Source organism: Pteropus alecto, unplaced genomic scaffold, assembly GCF_000325575.1.
Source record: "Pteropus alecto unplaced genomic scaffold, ASM32557v1 scaffold14, whole genome shotgun sequence".
In the NCBI taxonomy this organism is placed as follows: Eukaryota; Metazoa; Chordata; class Mammalia; order Chiroptera; family Pteropodidae; genus Pteropus; species Pteropus alecto.
In genome coordinates, this window is record NW_006436810.1 from 6,949,832 (window position 1) to 6,964,089 (window position 14,258).

At 44.2% G+C, this 14,258-nt stretch overlaps 2 protein-coding genes across 13 annotated transcripts in view; both read left to right on the plus strand.

Annotated features, from left to right (window-relative positions):
- Positions 1-7,078, plus strand: part of ZNF532 (zinc finger protein 532) — a 91,044-nt gene extending 83,966 nt beyond the window's left edge. For 11 of the 12 annotated variants that reach the window (XM_025048085.1, XM_015590815.2, XM_025048083.1 and 8 more), the window contains 3 exons: positions 592-704; positions 2,736-2,883; positions 4,522-7,078. In XM_025048085.1, coding sequence (XP_024903853.1) covers positions 592-704; positions 2,736-2,883; positions 4,522-5,016 — 756 coding nt within the window. In that variant the 3' untranslated portion in view covers positions 5,017-7,078. The remainder of the gene's footprint in view (positions 1-591; positions 705-2,735; positions 2,884-4,521) is intronic. The other variant, XM_015590817.2, reaches the window with a different exon arrangement.
- A 4,859-nt stretch (positions 7,079-11,937) lies between these two features.
- LOC102885182 (O-acyltransferase like protein) overlaps positions 11,938-14,258 on the plus strand; it is a 55,419-nt gene continuing 53,098 nt past the window's right edge. Inside the window, exons 1-2 of the mRNA XM_015590774.1 lie at positions 11,938-11,985; positions 13,456-13,570. Coding sequence (XP_015446260.1) covers positions 11,938-11,985; positions 13,456-13,570 — 163 coding nt within the window. The remainder of the gene's footprint in view (positions 11,986-13,455; positions 13,571-14,258) is intronic.

Genomic DNA, 14,258 nt, shown 5'->3' on the forward strand with positions numbered 1-14,258 from the left:
GTTCTTAAGGTGACCAAATGGTATTATTTAAAACAAAAGGCCTTCTGGAAAACTCTCCCCTTATATAAGGAATAATTACCCAATAAGGGGGGGAAAAGTTAAACTGTTTAAAATTATCCAGATATTTATTTTAAAATGGCACATCAGGTAAGCTGACACATTTTTTCTGGATACAGTAAGTTCAGTGATGGCTTTATTTGGTATTTACTGAAGAATTATGTTTTCATATATTATCTGCTTTAAAAAAATAACATTTATTACACCTATTGCAAAGAAAATTTATTTAACATTTTCTCTTATTTCAAATATCGGGGTGTTTGTGTTGAATCAAAAACATAAGTGTTTTTGAGGAAAAAAAAACATAATTTTTTACTCTATGATAGTTTGTCCTATTCTCTAGAAATTAGCCTCTTCCTGGTTACCCAGCCCTGCCTTCTCATTTTATTAACATCTTTAAAAAGAATCTTCTAGTTTAGTTACTATATCGCTAAACAATTATGAGTATTAAACTCTTAGGAAAGAATTCTTAGTTTTTTGAGTGTTTTCTGTTTTTATTCTCCTAAGTGACTTTCTTTCTTTCTCCTAATAAAGCAAATGAAAAAGCATCCTTGCCGCCAGTGTGACAAATCTTTCAGCTCCTCGCACAGCCTGTGCCGTCACAATCGGATCAAGCACAAAGGCATCAGGAAAGTTTATACCTGCTCGTAAGTCATGGTCTCTAATGTGGGAAGCCAGTGGAAGGGTTAAGCCGGAGCTCCGAGGTTTTCCGTATTTTCCCATTTTCCATTTCCCACCCTCTCTGTTCCACGGTTTATAGATTTCATTGCTTAATTATATTCTGTTGTTTTGTCATACAGTTTCTTGATTGGGTTGTAACACGTAAAAATAGTAAACTTAGAAAGGAGCAGTTACTTGCACACCCCACGCAGATTCCTGTGTTTTTTCTGTTGTCCAGAGATATGTATTTTATTAGCGAGGACTTGGGAGACGTGACTTGTTCCCAGGAGCCTGGTTGCGTGATCTGCTTTTCGGTCCCTTTACACACAGGGAGTGGCCAGTGTTGGCAGGCTGATGAGTCTGGTTGCTGTCCCCAGTGGTCCAGAGCAGGCCCTGATAGGGCCGGTCATGGAGTCAGCCCTTGGCTGGAGTTCACCACCTTCTCTGGACACACACTATTGCCTGAGAGGTCAAATGCGTGGGGCCGAGTGGGCCAACACGCCAAGTGGACCGTGCCATGCAGGGGATGGTCGCAAGCCACTTTCTGAAAGTCAGAGCTTGTTGTATTATCATTAGTGGAAAAGCTCTGTCACCCACTCAGCCAGAACATTCCGAAAGTGAGTTGATCTAACAAGGTTACTTACTTTACGGCACTTTCTGGTAAAAGAAAGAACGAGAAGACACAGAAGCCCCGTAGCCGGTCTGTAGTGCGCATGTTCCGTGTGGCTTCGCAGACTCGTGCAGGTCAGCCTGGCTTCACTGTGCCTTGATTAGTGAGGGGAAGCTCCTTGAGGAGGAAAACAGGGATCTAGACCCTCCTTCAGTGAAATCGAAGCTGAAAATGATTTTGGTGAGATGAACACATAAAGCCTGTGTGTTGAGATGGCATGGGAAGAATCAGAGAATTCAGAAGGGAGGCCTGGGCTTGGCGGAGGATGGAAAGGAAGTCCGGCGTGGCGGAATCCGTCACACGATGGGCTCTGATTATCTCCCCGGGACGTCACCGCATGGCGGTAAAATGCTCGGATGGTCGTGCGATTTCGCGGGTTGCTCGGTGTTGGTGCCGGCTCCCACCGCCTCCATGTACAGGGCCTCTATCCTGACGGCGTGGGACCAACCACTGTAAATTCCCTAGAAGCTTGTTTTGAAGGCAGCAAGTTGGGTCTACCTATGACAATGAGGTACTTTCCATCCCTCTTCACTGCAGTGTTATTTTTGATGTCTGGTTTCTAGCATCCATAATCACCATGGTCATTAACTTTTTTTTTTTTTTTTTACCTGTTTTTGGCCTGTTTTATTAAGAAAACAGTAAATTTGTATTCTCTTCCAAAGAGAAACTATATTCACAATCTACTGGTTTTTTTTTTCCTCCACACAAGATAAAATATGAACACTTCGATAATTGACCTATTTTGGGTATCTGTTCACAGTTTTCTACATTTGAGTCTCTGAATGAACTCATGTCTTTGAGTGCCAGGATTCGAAGCAGGTGCATGACATGTGTGCCTCCATGAGGGAATCAGCAGAGTGAGACGCTCTGTCCTCTCTTTGTTCTGGCAGAGTGGACAATAACAACCTCGGTGTGAAGCAGTCCGAGGGGCTCTCTTTGTATTAAAGTGTCTCTCGTGTTGTAAATCCTGAGAGAACACTGTGAGTCATTGTAAAGAAAACTTTTCAAAATTGAACATTCTCCATTTTAAAATTAAAGCCATCTAGAATTGCAGATTAAGTGACACTTGAACCAAACCTAGAAAATAAATATTCCATCTGAACCAGTATAGGCTGGTCCCATAAGACACAAAAACGAACAGAAGACTTTTTTTAAAAGCTGCAGAATTTTTTACACACATTAGAAACGGTGATTCATAACAAAACTGTCATTTCGCTTTGGTAGGCAGCTTATCTGGCTCTCCCGGAGCGTGCGCGTGGCCAGTGAAGGTGCTTCTGCAGCAGGTGTGTTCTTCAAGGAGGTTACTTTTCAGCAAGGAGGTTATATCTTCTTGCCTTTTGCTCCGCAGGCACTGCCCAGACTCCAGGAGGACCTTTACGAAACGGTTGATGCTGGAGAAACACATCCAGCTCATGCACGGTATCAAGGATCCCGATTTGAAAGAAATGACAGAAGCCACCAACGAGGAGGAAACAGAGATAAAAGAAGACACCAAGGTCAGACATTGCACATGTTCTCTTTACGGTGAAATTGCATCGACTTGCTTTTTGCATTCATTCTTTTCATTTAAAGTTTTCTACGGTTACACAATTTTAAAAATTCAGACTATGCGTGAAGGTATAAAATGATAGGTCATCTCCTTCAACACCCATTCTGACCTTTCCTCTTGCTCCCAAGAGGTAACTCTCATTACATTTCTTTTGTATCCTTCCAGAAATAGCTGTAGGGATCTACTTATATAAATACATTTAAAAATTTGATGTTGACTCACCAAAACGATCTCTCAACCAGAAGGAATGTATAAAGCGAGATTGTTTTTCACTAGGAACGTTATCGATTGTGACAGGGTCCGAATAAAAATCGTTCTTTTTCGCTTCTCTTTGTAACGATGAAAGATAAAACGACAGATTTGTGCCTTATTCTTACATCAGTGGATAGTGAGCTTGGGTCAGGTCACACGATATATTAACCTGTGTACAAGGCATGTGTGTGCCGAGTGTCCTCGGTGAAGCAGCAGTTCAGCAAGTGTCTAAGGGATCTCCTCTATCTGGCACCATCTAGAATGTTCCTGGGTAAATAAAGCCTGTGTGTGCTTCCAAGGAGTTAATCATTGAGTCAGGCCAGTCAGAATCCAAGCCAGGCTAGTGTCCCATTAGGTAGTAATTCTTTCCCTTAAGTGATGGGGGGTGCGTAGGGGGTGTTAAAGAATATAGGTGGGGGGCAGCTTCAGGTCAAGGTGTTTGGGGTCGTAGCTTCAGGTCAGGATATATGAGAGGAGCCTTGTGAACAGGGCAGAAAAGATGAGAGGGAGCCTTTGGCTTGGCGTTTTGGAGAGGGAAACGAAGGGGATTCGATGTGGGTGGGATCTGGAAAGCTGGAAAGGAGGGAGGAAGGCTTGGCCTGAGGGGAGAGGAGGGTGACGAAGGGAGTGGGCGGGAACGGGCAGTTCCTGGACCAGCTGAGTCTTCCCATGGCTCCCCATCTTAGTCACAGAAAAGGCAGCATCAGCATTTTCTCTCGCACAAGGTGCTTTTCAGTCCACCCAGCCCAGCGTCTCCCTGGCCCCATCTACGCACTCAGCTGGTGGCCCTGCTCCCATCCCCCCTCATCCCCCCCCACGCCCACGCCCTAGCTCAGGCCTTCGCAGGCACAGCTCCCGTGTCTGGACTCTCCCCGATGCGGGATGCGGTCACATGCTCGTGTCCTCCTGCAACAGGCCTCTGTTCAGCTGTCGCCGTCACATGATAGGTAACCGAACCACCTGCTGCCCGCTCTGCTTCGCATCCCCTCTCCCCCGTGCGTTGTCTTCCTGTGTGTGACACACTGTGGATTGGCAACTTGGTTGCTGCTTGTCACACTCCCTTGGCACCTGTGTTCCACGGAGGCAGGGACTCGTCTGTCCGCTGCCGGGCCCGTGGGCCGGAGCGATGCCTGGTTGCGCAGGGCCAGTCCTATTCGTGGAGCGGGGGAAAGACGTGAGCCTCGGGTCGGGAGGCAGACGCGCAGCTGTGAGAAAACCCAAATCCCCAAGGTCACAGTACAGTTTTCCTGGCGGCTGTAGAGTCCAGGAGAGCTGGTCATTTATCACCCACAGGGCAGAACGGCTTTCACTTGTGTCTGTTTTTATCTCAAAGGTTCCCAGCCCCAAGCGGAAGTTGGAAGAACCAGTTTTAGAGTTCAGACCTCCCAGGGGAGCAATTACTCAACCGCTGAAAAAGCTAAAGATAAACGTCTTTAAGGTTCACAAATGCGCCGTGTGCGGCTTCACCACCGAGAATCTGCTGCAGTTCCACGAACACATCCCGCAGCACAAATCGGACGGGTCTTCCTACCAGTGCCGCGAGTGTGGGCTCTGCTACACGTCGCACGTCTCGCTGTCCAGGCACCTGTTCATCGTGCACAAGCTGAAAGAGCCTCAGCCGGTGTCCAAGCAGAACGGGGCAGGGGAAGAGAACCAGCCGGAGAACAAGCCCAGCCCCGAGGACGGGGCGTCCGACGGCGCCGTGTCCGACAGGAAGTGCAAAGTGTGCGCAAAAACGTTTGAAACTGAAGCTGCCTTAAACGCTCACATGCGGACCCACGGCATGGCCTTCATTAAATCCAAAAGAGCGAGTTCAGCTGAGAAATAGCCACAGACCGACCTTCCATGAGGGAAATCCCTGTCCACATTGGAATTAAAACAGACGTTTTTGTTACAAAAAGTTTGCAGAATAATAGAGTTGACAGTACTGTCTAGGCTGTTGCGATATATTCTCCTTCCGCGCGTACCTTCTTCACCTCGTCGTGTTTATCCTCAATAAGTATTAAAACCGTATTTGAGTTTAAAAGAGTTTGTATATATTTAAATGAATAACTTTTTATACTCTTTGTTACATGTTTGTATCAGTATTTAGTAGGAAATGTTTTGAGTTTGTTTTTTTTTGGGGGGTTAGAATTTTTCTTTTTGTATTATTTCTTTAACACAGAGTTCTTTAGTAACAGGGGCAGTTCCTGAACTCAAATAAACCATTTTGTATGTTATGGATTTAAAAGGGTTAATTAATTCCAGGCTAAGACAATGCCTTTTTTAGTGTTTTTAATTTTTAGCATTCACTACATAAATCGTAGGTGATCGTGGGTCTCAAAACACTAGGGACTTTTAAGTGTCTTAGCACTATCCTCAACGTGCCTGCTCGAAGCCCGGGAGTGCGTGATCCAGACACACCCGCACCCCGGCGGCGTGTGGCATCTTCCCCAGGCCATGCCAACCAGTGTTGAAAGCAGCCTTGCAGCTAGTTTCTTTCCCCGTGGTGAATGAAAACTTAGGCCAGAAATCCAGTCAGAAAGGGGAATTTCCTTCCTTCCATCTTAGAATGGGGAAGGAGGATATGCTCAAGGTAAAAATGCGGGCTGGTGGTTTTCTGGTCTAGATTTGCAAGGCTGGCTTAAAGAGCACAAAGAGATAAAGTTACGAAAGGGCTGGACTACTGTAAAAGTTACAAATAACGTAGTTAGACCAATAGATTTATATAGTCGAGTTTTCGTCATGTAATTTATTAACTATTATAAAGACAACAACTAAAGATATCAAGTATTTCTCTGGCTCTTGACAGGAAGACAGAAATCGTAGTCGACTTCACCCTTTGCTGTCTCAAGAGTTGGCATTTCCTGGGTGCTACTGCCGAACATTCTGGTACTTAGAGTTGGGATGCTCAGCTTTAACCACCAACTTATCAATGCAGCAGCCTGCGCTCGGCGATCAGCCATTAGATTAAGCACTGAGCCGCCTGGGTCTAGTTCGTTCATTTCAATAAGTATATTTACTCTCGGTAGTTCTGCTTTATTTGAAGTGCAGCAGAGGTACTGTTCTGTCCCCTCCGTTTATAGTTCTCTGGGAAAGTTATATTTTTCGGTTTTCGTTTTTGTGTTTTCTTTGGCATTTTATATCTTGTATTTATCCCCAAACATGTTTTGTACTTTTTCTTTCTTTTTTTTTTTTTTTTTAAGAAAAGCAGTTCCTTTGTGTATATATAGATACTTGCATGGATCTACCGTAGTCAGCATTCGGTTGCTCAGAAGGTCTTGCTGCTGTGAGGTGTTACGCACTACACCCGTCATAACTGTATTAAACACATTTCACATGTAAATAAACGTGGGACGTTTGGCCCTTGTCCTTCTGTGAGAGAGTTATTGATGGTGGGACTGTGACATCCTCATGAAACTTAGGAAATGATTCATTGCAGGGACAGGCTACAGGATATTGCAGAATTCTTCCCACTCAGAAGAAGGACGTATTTGTTCTCCTTAGCAATCAGCTATTTTGTCAACTTTCTTGTCGACTCCATCAGGACATCGGTGTAATCCGAGGGCATGATTAAGTATTCCTCAACTTGAAATTCAATTGCTGTTACTTGTTCTATTTATACTTGTATTGCTCTAAGTTGTATTCATTGCACTTTCATAATGTTTCTGCATTTGAACCTTGCAATAAACCTGTGTGGTGGGCTGCACAGGTCTTACTAGCCTAGTTTCACAGTTGAGGAAGCTGAGCTCTGCTTAAATTCTTTGCCTAAGCCCTCATAGCTGGTAAGTGGCTTTGCGTATTAGAACCCAGATATTCTTGCTCTAAATCTAGTGCTCGCTCTATGTGTTTATGTACATATTGACAAATATTCATTTATTCAACAAATAAAAAGTATGTGCAAAACACGATACTAGAATTTTTGTTTGTGGCACTATAGTTTTTATACAATAACCTGGAAGTCTGTCTACCCTTAAATACCCAGAAATGCTTGGTAATATGAAATTAGCATCTGTTAAATGCCTACTTGAGCATCCAAGAAAGTTTTAAAAAAATGCCCAGAGGCACAAAATGAAGAAGCCGACACCCAGAGAAGGAAAACAGGATGCCGTAACCCTGGGAGGAAAGCTGGATGGCTAAGCTGAAGAGAGAATCGGTGAACTAGAAGATAGATCACGAAACTGTTACCTGGAATCCAGCACAGAGATAAGGAGATGAAATATGTGAAAGCCATTAGAAGGACAAAATGAGAAGATCTAACAAGTTTAATAGTTCCAGGAAGAGGGAATAATATTGGGAAGGGCCACTGTGGAAAATTCTTAGCCATTAACGAGGACGTGAATGTTTCGGGTAAATGTGAATACTGAGCAAAAATCCACATCGGGACTTGTGAATTCCACACCTTCTTTGTTAGTTGTAGATGTTGTGTATGGTTGTCTGGGCATTTGAGAAACAGGATATAGCCAGACCAAAGGCGGAAAACTGGGATATGCTCGTGAATTCTCAGGAAGCCCATTCCCTCTCCTTGGTGGGGAAGTGGTTGCTGAGGCGACAGAACGGGCTCGGGTCAAGTTGCAAAGAGCCTTGAATGATGGACTAAGCTGTTTGTACTCCCATAGAGATTTCTTTGAACGGGAGAGTGACATAACCAGATTAATTGGTGACAGTGTTTAGGATGGATGGTGGAGGAGTGTATCAATCAGAATAAGTTAGTTTATGCTGTGGTTACAACCCTAAATCTTGATGGCTTATAACAAGAAGACATATTTCTTACATTTGATGTCCACTGTGGGTTGACTGGAGACAGGGCTCCAAATCTCCTTGTCCCCTTACCCACTATCACAAAAGTTGCTGGTTCCTGTGGCAGAGGAAAGGGCACTCTGTTTCAGAAGTGGCAGATGTCACTTGTTACAACTCAGTGGCCGAAACCAGTCACATGGTCTCACCTAATTACAAGGAGGCCAGAAGTGCAATCTTTCCACGTGCCCAGAATGCAGAAGGCTGAAAATATTTGAGCAGCATAAATGACTGTCACAGGAATAAAGCTGAAATCATTGTACTTACGGCGCTAATACACATGAGCATGAGGACTTGACCTAGGGTGGTGGGAGTGGACTTGAGAAGAGGCTGCAGTTGCAGGTAGAATTTCAGAAGTAGTGTCAAGACAAGTTCATGCCTTGGGATACAGAGAAACAAAGAGGGTAAGTCGTCGGAAGTTCGAACCCAGGTAATTTCCTTTAAATAGATGTTTTTCAAGGTTGACATTACTTAAACAGAAATATGCAAGTCAAAATCACAGCTAGTTAGTGGGGAAGCTGGTGCCGTAGCAATACATGCAAGATACGTTTTTGTTTGAATGTGTGTGGCTGGACGACTTTATTAATATCTGAGTAATAGTGATACATCATGAAGAATGCCAGCAATGATAAAAACAAAATGAGCAACAGTAAAACGTGGGCTTAGACTACACAGTAGAGACCACTTCTTCCTCCCAGACACGTTTTCTGCAAATTCCTCACTCCTACTCCATTAACTATTCTAAAGAACAACCAACTGCCCCACCCGAAGCTCACTTGGATGCTTCTCCCCGGGGCCAGTGGGCTGATGAGTTCTATCTCAGGGTCTTTAACCAGACGGAAATTTTCTGTTGAAAACTTTGGCCAAGATTAAAATATTATTACGTCATGTTATATATTTGTCATGCTGTGCGTACTTTTTTTAAATGGCTACTTGGAAGACGAAAATGTGTTTGAAGAACTTCACAAAATAAAATACAACTTAAAAGAACCATTCACTTACCCAAAGAAGGGTCTGAAAATAGAGGCGTGTGCCAAACGTGGAATGCTATCTACACCGTTTAGTTACACACACACACACACACACACACACACACACACACACGATGCCATAAGGGTTCCAGAATGTAGCTCTTAATTTTATTTTAAGCGTATAACTAAGGAACCTAGATATAGTTACCTTAAAAACTGGGCTCCTATTCTTACACCATTCATTCTTCATTTAAATGGGCACTTGAACCTTCTTGTTTATTTCAAGTTTCTTTTTGAAATTATGACTTTAACATTTCTACAGAGTTAATTATATACCTTAGGGATATGGCAATGCAAACTAAATATCTGCAAAGAGCATCTCTTCCAGCTACTTGAGGCTTCTGGACTAGCCAGTTGTTATTTTGTAGTCGTCGTTACCCCCAAACCACTTACCCTGAATAGCCAGCTTCGGTCTGCGTGGTTTGGGTGTGAGGCTGAACTGGAGACTTGGCTACTGTCAGTCTTTCTTGTAAAAAAGAACATTCTCTTGTCACATCCATTTCCACCTCTCTACTATCCCATTTGATTTTGGTGCAAATTTTAGGAAAGGTTCTTAATTCACTGAGTGATGGAACTTTTGTTATCTTAAGCCTATGTTTTTCTGGGAGTTTGCTCATTTGCGTTTGCTGCCTTTGTTGGAAAGGTAGATTTGGGGGTGCCCAGCATTAGATCTTGAATGAATTAGGGTCTTAGCAGGACATAAATAGCACATTAAAAGAGGTTTAACTTAAAAAAAAAAATTGAAGGGACTACATACAGAGCCATGGTCTGAAAGAGGGATGTTGAGACACCCAGGGACTGGCACTGGTGGGGAGCAGGCCTGCCGAGCTGCGTCGGAGCTGGAGCCCCAGAACAGGGTTTCTCCATAAGAGCCAGAGCTACTGGGAGCAGGAGGGCGTGGAAGGGACATTACAGAGAAGCTGTCTCGTCACACTCAAAGATTTCCTGCCTGCACCTTTCACTAGTCAAAGCCAAATAAAAGCCAGAGGACAAGGAAGCCCCAGAAACAACCTGTAATGTCAGCGAGCGGGGCACAAAGCAGGACAGAGAGGGATGCGTGATGGATCTGGGATGCCAGTGGGAGACGGGATGCTGGCAGACAACCCAGAACGCACTTTCAGAGGTGCCTGCTCTGCACCCGTCTTCTTGTCAACATGCACTTTATCCCCTACAGGCGGGCTGTGAGCTGGAACCGGTACTCTGCATTCTGCATTCCGTATTTACCTTTTTCTAATTACCTCACCAGGTTTATCCTAAACCCTTTTTCTAGTGGCTGTTTTTACTTAAGGAAACAGAATAGCACTTCCCAAAAAATTTTCTTTACTAGTTCCTAAATTCAGTCTACAAGGTTAGTTCTGACTCCAAGTAGCGTGATTTATAATGTTTCACAGCATTTAAAGGAATTGATTATTCAATTTGCTATTTTATTGCAAGCTGCTTGTCCTGGAGCTTTTCTTCTAAATTACACTACCAGGCAGGTCTGTTTCTCAACGCAATCCTTTGCAAGACTATTTGTATCTAGGGGAACTCTGTAGTTAGAGTCCACTATGTCTGATTTTCGGGTCAAGTCCAGTTTAATTCAATTGGTTATTTCTGGAGAATAAATACCATTTATTTGATGAAAGAGCATAGAAGGCATAGATCTGATTGGAGAGGATGGCGTGATGCTGGCGAGAGTCAGGAGAAGCAGAGCTGCGTCTGTCAAAGGGAAGGACCCTTTCTTGAAAAAGGTAGAAGACATCGCTAAGTAGAGGTAATGATTTTGTCAATTGAGTGTCTGATACCCTTCCAGCGTTGGGGACTCTGCTATTGCATGACTCTCAGCAAGAGATGGATCTTGCCTCTTGCTCCAGAAGCCGGAAGGTGACCCCTGGCAGCAGCCTAGCCTCGGGCATGGGATGCCCAATACTTGGCCAGAACAATGCTCCTGCTTTGACTCTTCTGCAGATCATACAAAGCAGGGACAGATTGAATTTATTCATTCTGGTGCATGGTGGCAATGATCGTGGTGGCCGTCGACAGAGAGTTACATCCAGCAGCTACTAGTTGTGAATTGCACTTGTCGGTCAGGGGAAGGGAAGGACCGAGATGCGAGAGGAAAGGACATGGACATTCCTCAGCCTCTCTGCCCCCTGGGGAATCAGTCTGCCTTCAAGGAACCACTGAGCTGTCGTGACCCCAGGGAGTGCTGACGTCACGGCGGGGACGCTTCAAAGCTTAGACTCTCGCTCGCCTCTGAATAAGACACCACCCCAGCAACTTGAGGATGTCAGTTATTTTAGAAGAGACCAAGATAAACAGAAGCGTGTGCCTTTCAGTAGCTACGAGACCCCAGTGGACCTTCCGTGGCCCGCATCCTGTCCACTCACCGACCTCATCTCCCGCCACTGCTTCCCGGCTGTTGCTTTAGCGCACACGCTCATTCCCTCCACGGGGCCTGGCCCTTGACTTCCCTTCGTCGTTATTCCCGCGCGGGCCTTTTTACTTCAGGAGTCACCTGCTCAGAGAGCCTTTCTGGGTCACTTTGCTGGCGTGCGCCCTCCCCCAGCGACAGCACACGCACACAGCTTCGCCGCTCTCCATGACGCTGCCCTGCACGATTTTTCTTCCCAGCACTTACACTCCTGACATTTTATGCTGATTTGCTAATGGCCTGCCATCTTCCAGATTAATGTCCCCAGCCGTCCATGATCTCCGCCTGCTTTCTAATCTGTGGTCTCCATTTCCTCTCGTTGCATGAGGTGTGGTTTTCATCCGGCAGCCTGAGAGCAGCAGCTGTTAGTTACGATTTTCCCCTCAGGTTGATCCTTTTTCCTTGTCAGCAAAGACAAATCCTTGTTTTCTCAAATTCATTGCCGGGTGATGAGAGGCCTAACGCTCTTTCCTTTTCATTGAGCTAGTTACTGGACTAAAATGATTGCGGCGTGAATAGCACCAGCGAGATGATTGCTGCTGCCTCGGGAAGTGATAAAGGCCTGCTTTCAGGAAAGGTAGGCGTTATTTATTTTCACGTCCTATTTTTATGCCTAGCGCATCGCCTGGCATAAAACAGGTGGTTAAAATGTCTTCATAAAAAAACAACAACTGAGTCTCCTTGAACCTGATTAGTGATCTTTTTTTTTTTCTCAAGGCTTGGGACAAACATTAGAAGAGTCTTGAGCTATTATTAATTTCCCCAAAGTAAGATTACCTTTTTCCTTTTTATTTAAGAGGTATTTTAAAATCATTTTAGGTGGTTTTTATACTAATTATTAAAAGTAGGTGTGTATTCTGCTCACTATTTTGTTTTCTCCCAGTCGACAAAAGATGGAGTATTTATCACTGAATTCCAAAAGCGTTTTTATATTTTCAATGACTACACTGTATCAACAACTGACTTGGAAATAAATCCAAGTTTTAGAGATTTTTTTCTATTTAGTCACCCAGAAGAGGGCCCTCACTGGAACATGACCATGCAGGAGCCTTGATCTTGGACTTCTAACGTCCAGAAAAGTAAGAAACAAAATTCTGTTGTTTATAAGGACTGGTCCGGCATTTTGATACAGCAGCCCCAACAGACTCAGCCAAAGGTCTGGGACACTAGAGGCCACTGTGAAACCATGACCCACAGGAAGTCCAGCTGAGTCTCAGCCACCCACAGGCCAGGTATGGACTCGTTCCCACAGCGTAAACAAGGTTTGCATCACATTTTAAATGTAATTAGGGAGGTTGCTATTTAAAGAGGCCCTTTCTGGAAAGAAAATATTTACACCCTGAGGAATCCAGACCCACACGTTTCATGTTTCCTTGAAGCAGATGAGCATTGTCTCCGTGGTTTTCTGTCAGCATCATTTCCTTCCCAGGATGTGTGTTCTAAGCCCCACGAGATGATGTCCTTATTTATCCCACTCCTTCCGTGGGGGAGTTCATCACTCCCACACCTATGTTACTTTCAAGTGGGGCAAACACATGAACAGATGCGTGGAATAGCCAGATGATCACGGAGAAGTTCTCCTTTGCTGATCGCTTCTCCAAATGTTTTATAGGTTGGATTCATAATGATTCTGGGGAAAAACTCCATATTGCCTCGTACCATCCTCGGTATATTTTTAAACCCAGAGATCTATGTAAGACCTTCTAACCAGAGAAAATCTGGCCTTATCCATGTTAATCTGCATAACTAATGGAAGCCAGGTGGTCAGCAGCCCCCATATCTACAGTGAGATTTTACCCAACAATAACAAGTTGTGTATAAATTGGTTTCCATGGTTTGTGGATCTCGGCCGCTTTGCAGGTGGCTGAGGAGACACAGCTTGTTTCTGCCTGTTAAGGAGTGAGCAATGTCATATTTCCCCTCAACATGTTATAGACTAGCGTTTCACAAATATATAAGGCTCTTTGTCTAAGAGGGGAGCTTTATGCTGACAGGTTAAGGAACAATGATGGTCCTGACTTTACTATTTTGTCTACTTTCTTTTCAGTTTCTATTACCTTTTGTTTCTCCTGCGAGAAATATTTCTCTCAAGTGCATGCAAGACACTGATGAATTCCTTTCTGATCTGAATTCAGTGGAGCCCAAAGAATACGCTCTGAGAAGTAAGTTGGTTTCCTTGGCCTGTTGGGTAGGTGAACAGAGGGGCAGTCTGAGGTTCGTGCTGGAGTATTCTACGAAAAACTCTTGAGAGTTAAAAATACAGAACTGAATAGAGAGGAGGAGATGAGTCTCCATTTACAAACTACGCCAGGAAATTGAGAAGAGAAAAGGAATTTTTCTTGCAGAAAGCAATAGAGGAAGTGCTGTCAATCCTAGCCAGAAGGCATCTTCTGAGGACCAGCCCCTTAATAAGACGAGAATGGTTTATAAATTGTATGATGCTGTTTACCGTTATTGGAGTTGATAACATTTCATTGTCGTATGACAGAGCTTGCGTTATTTCTTTTTCTAGACAGTTAGTCTGCTTTTGAGAATAAATTGCTTCATTATTCAGGGACCGAGTCGTGCCCATTCGATGTTTGATAGTAAATTTCGAGGAGCGTGCTGGCGAATGGGCTGGTTCAGGCTGGCAGAATTTCGACTGTCGCCAGACCTCTGTACATGTGATATAGATGGTTTCAGGCTGCCATAATTTATCCTTTATTAATTGCCCCAAATTATTCTCACAACGAAAGGGATACATACCTTCCTGTCAGAAAGGGGTAGGAAATGTGGGGTAACCTCTCTGGGTGAATGGTTCATTGTTGATGCTGACGGAAACCACTGACAAAAAAAAAACGTAAAAACTCA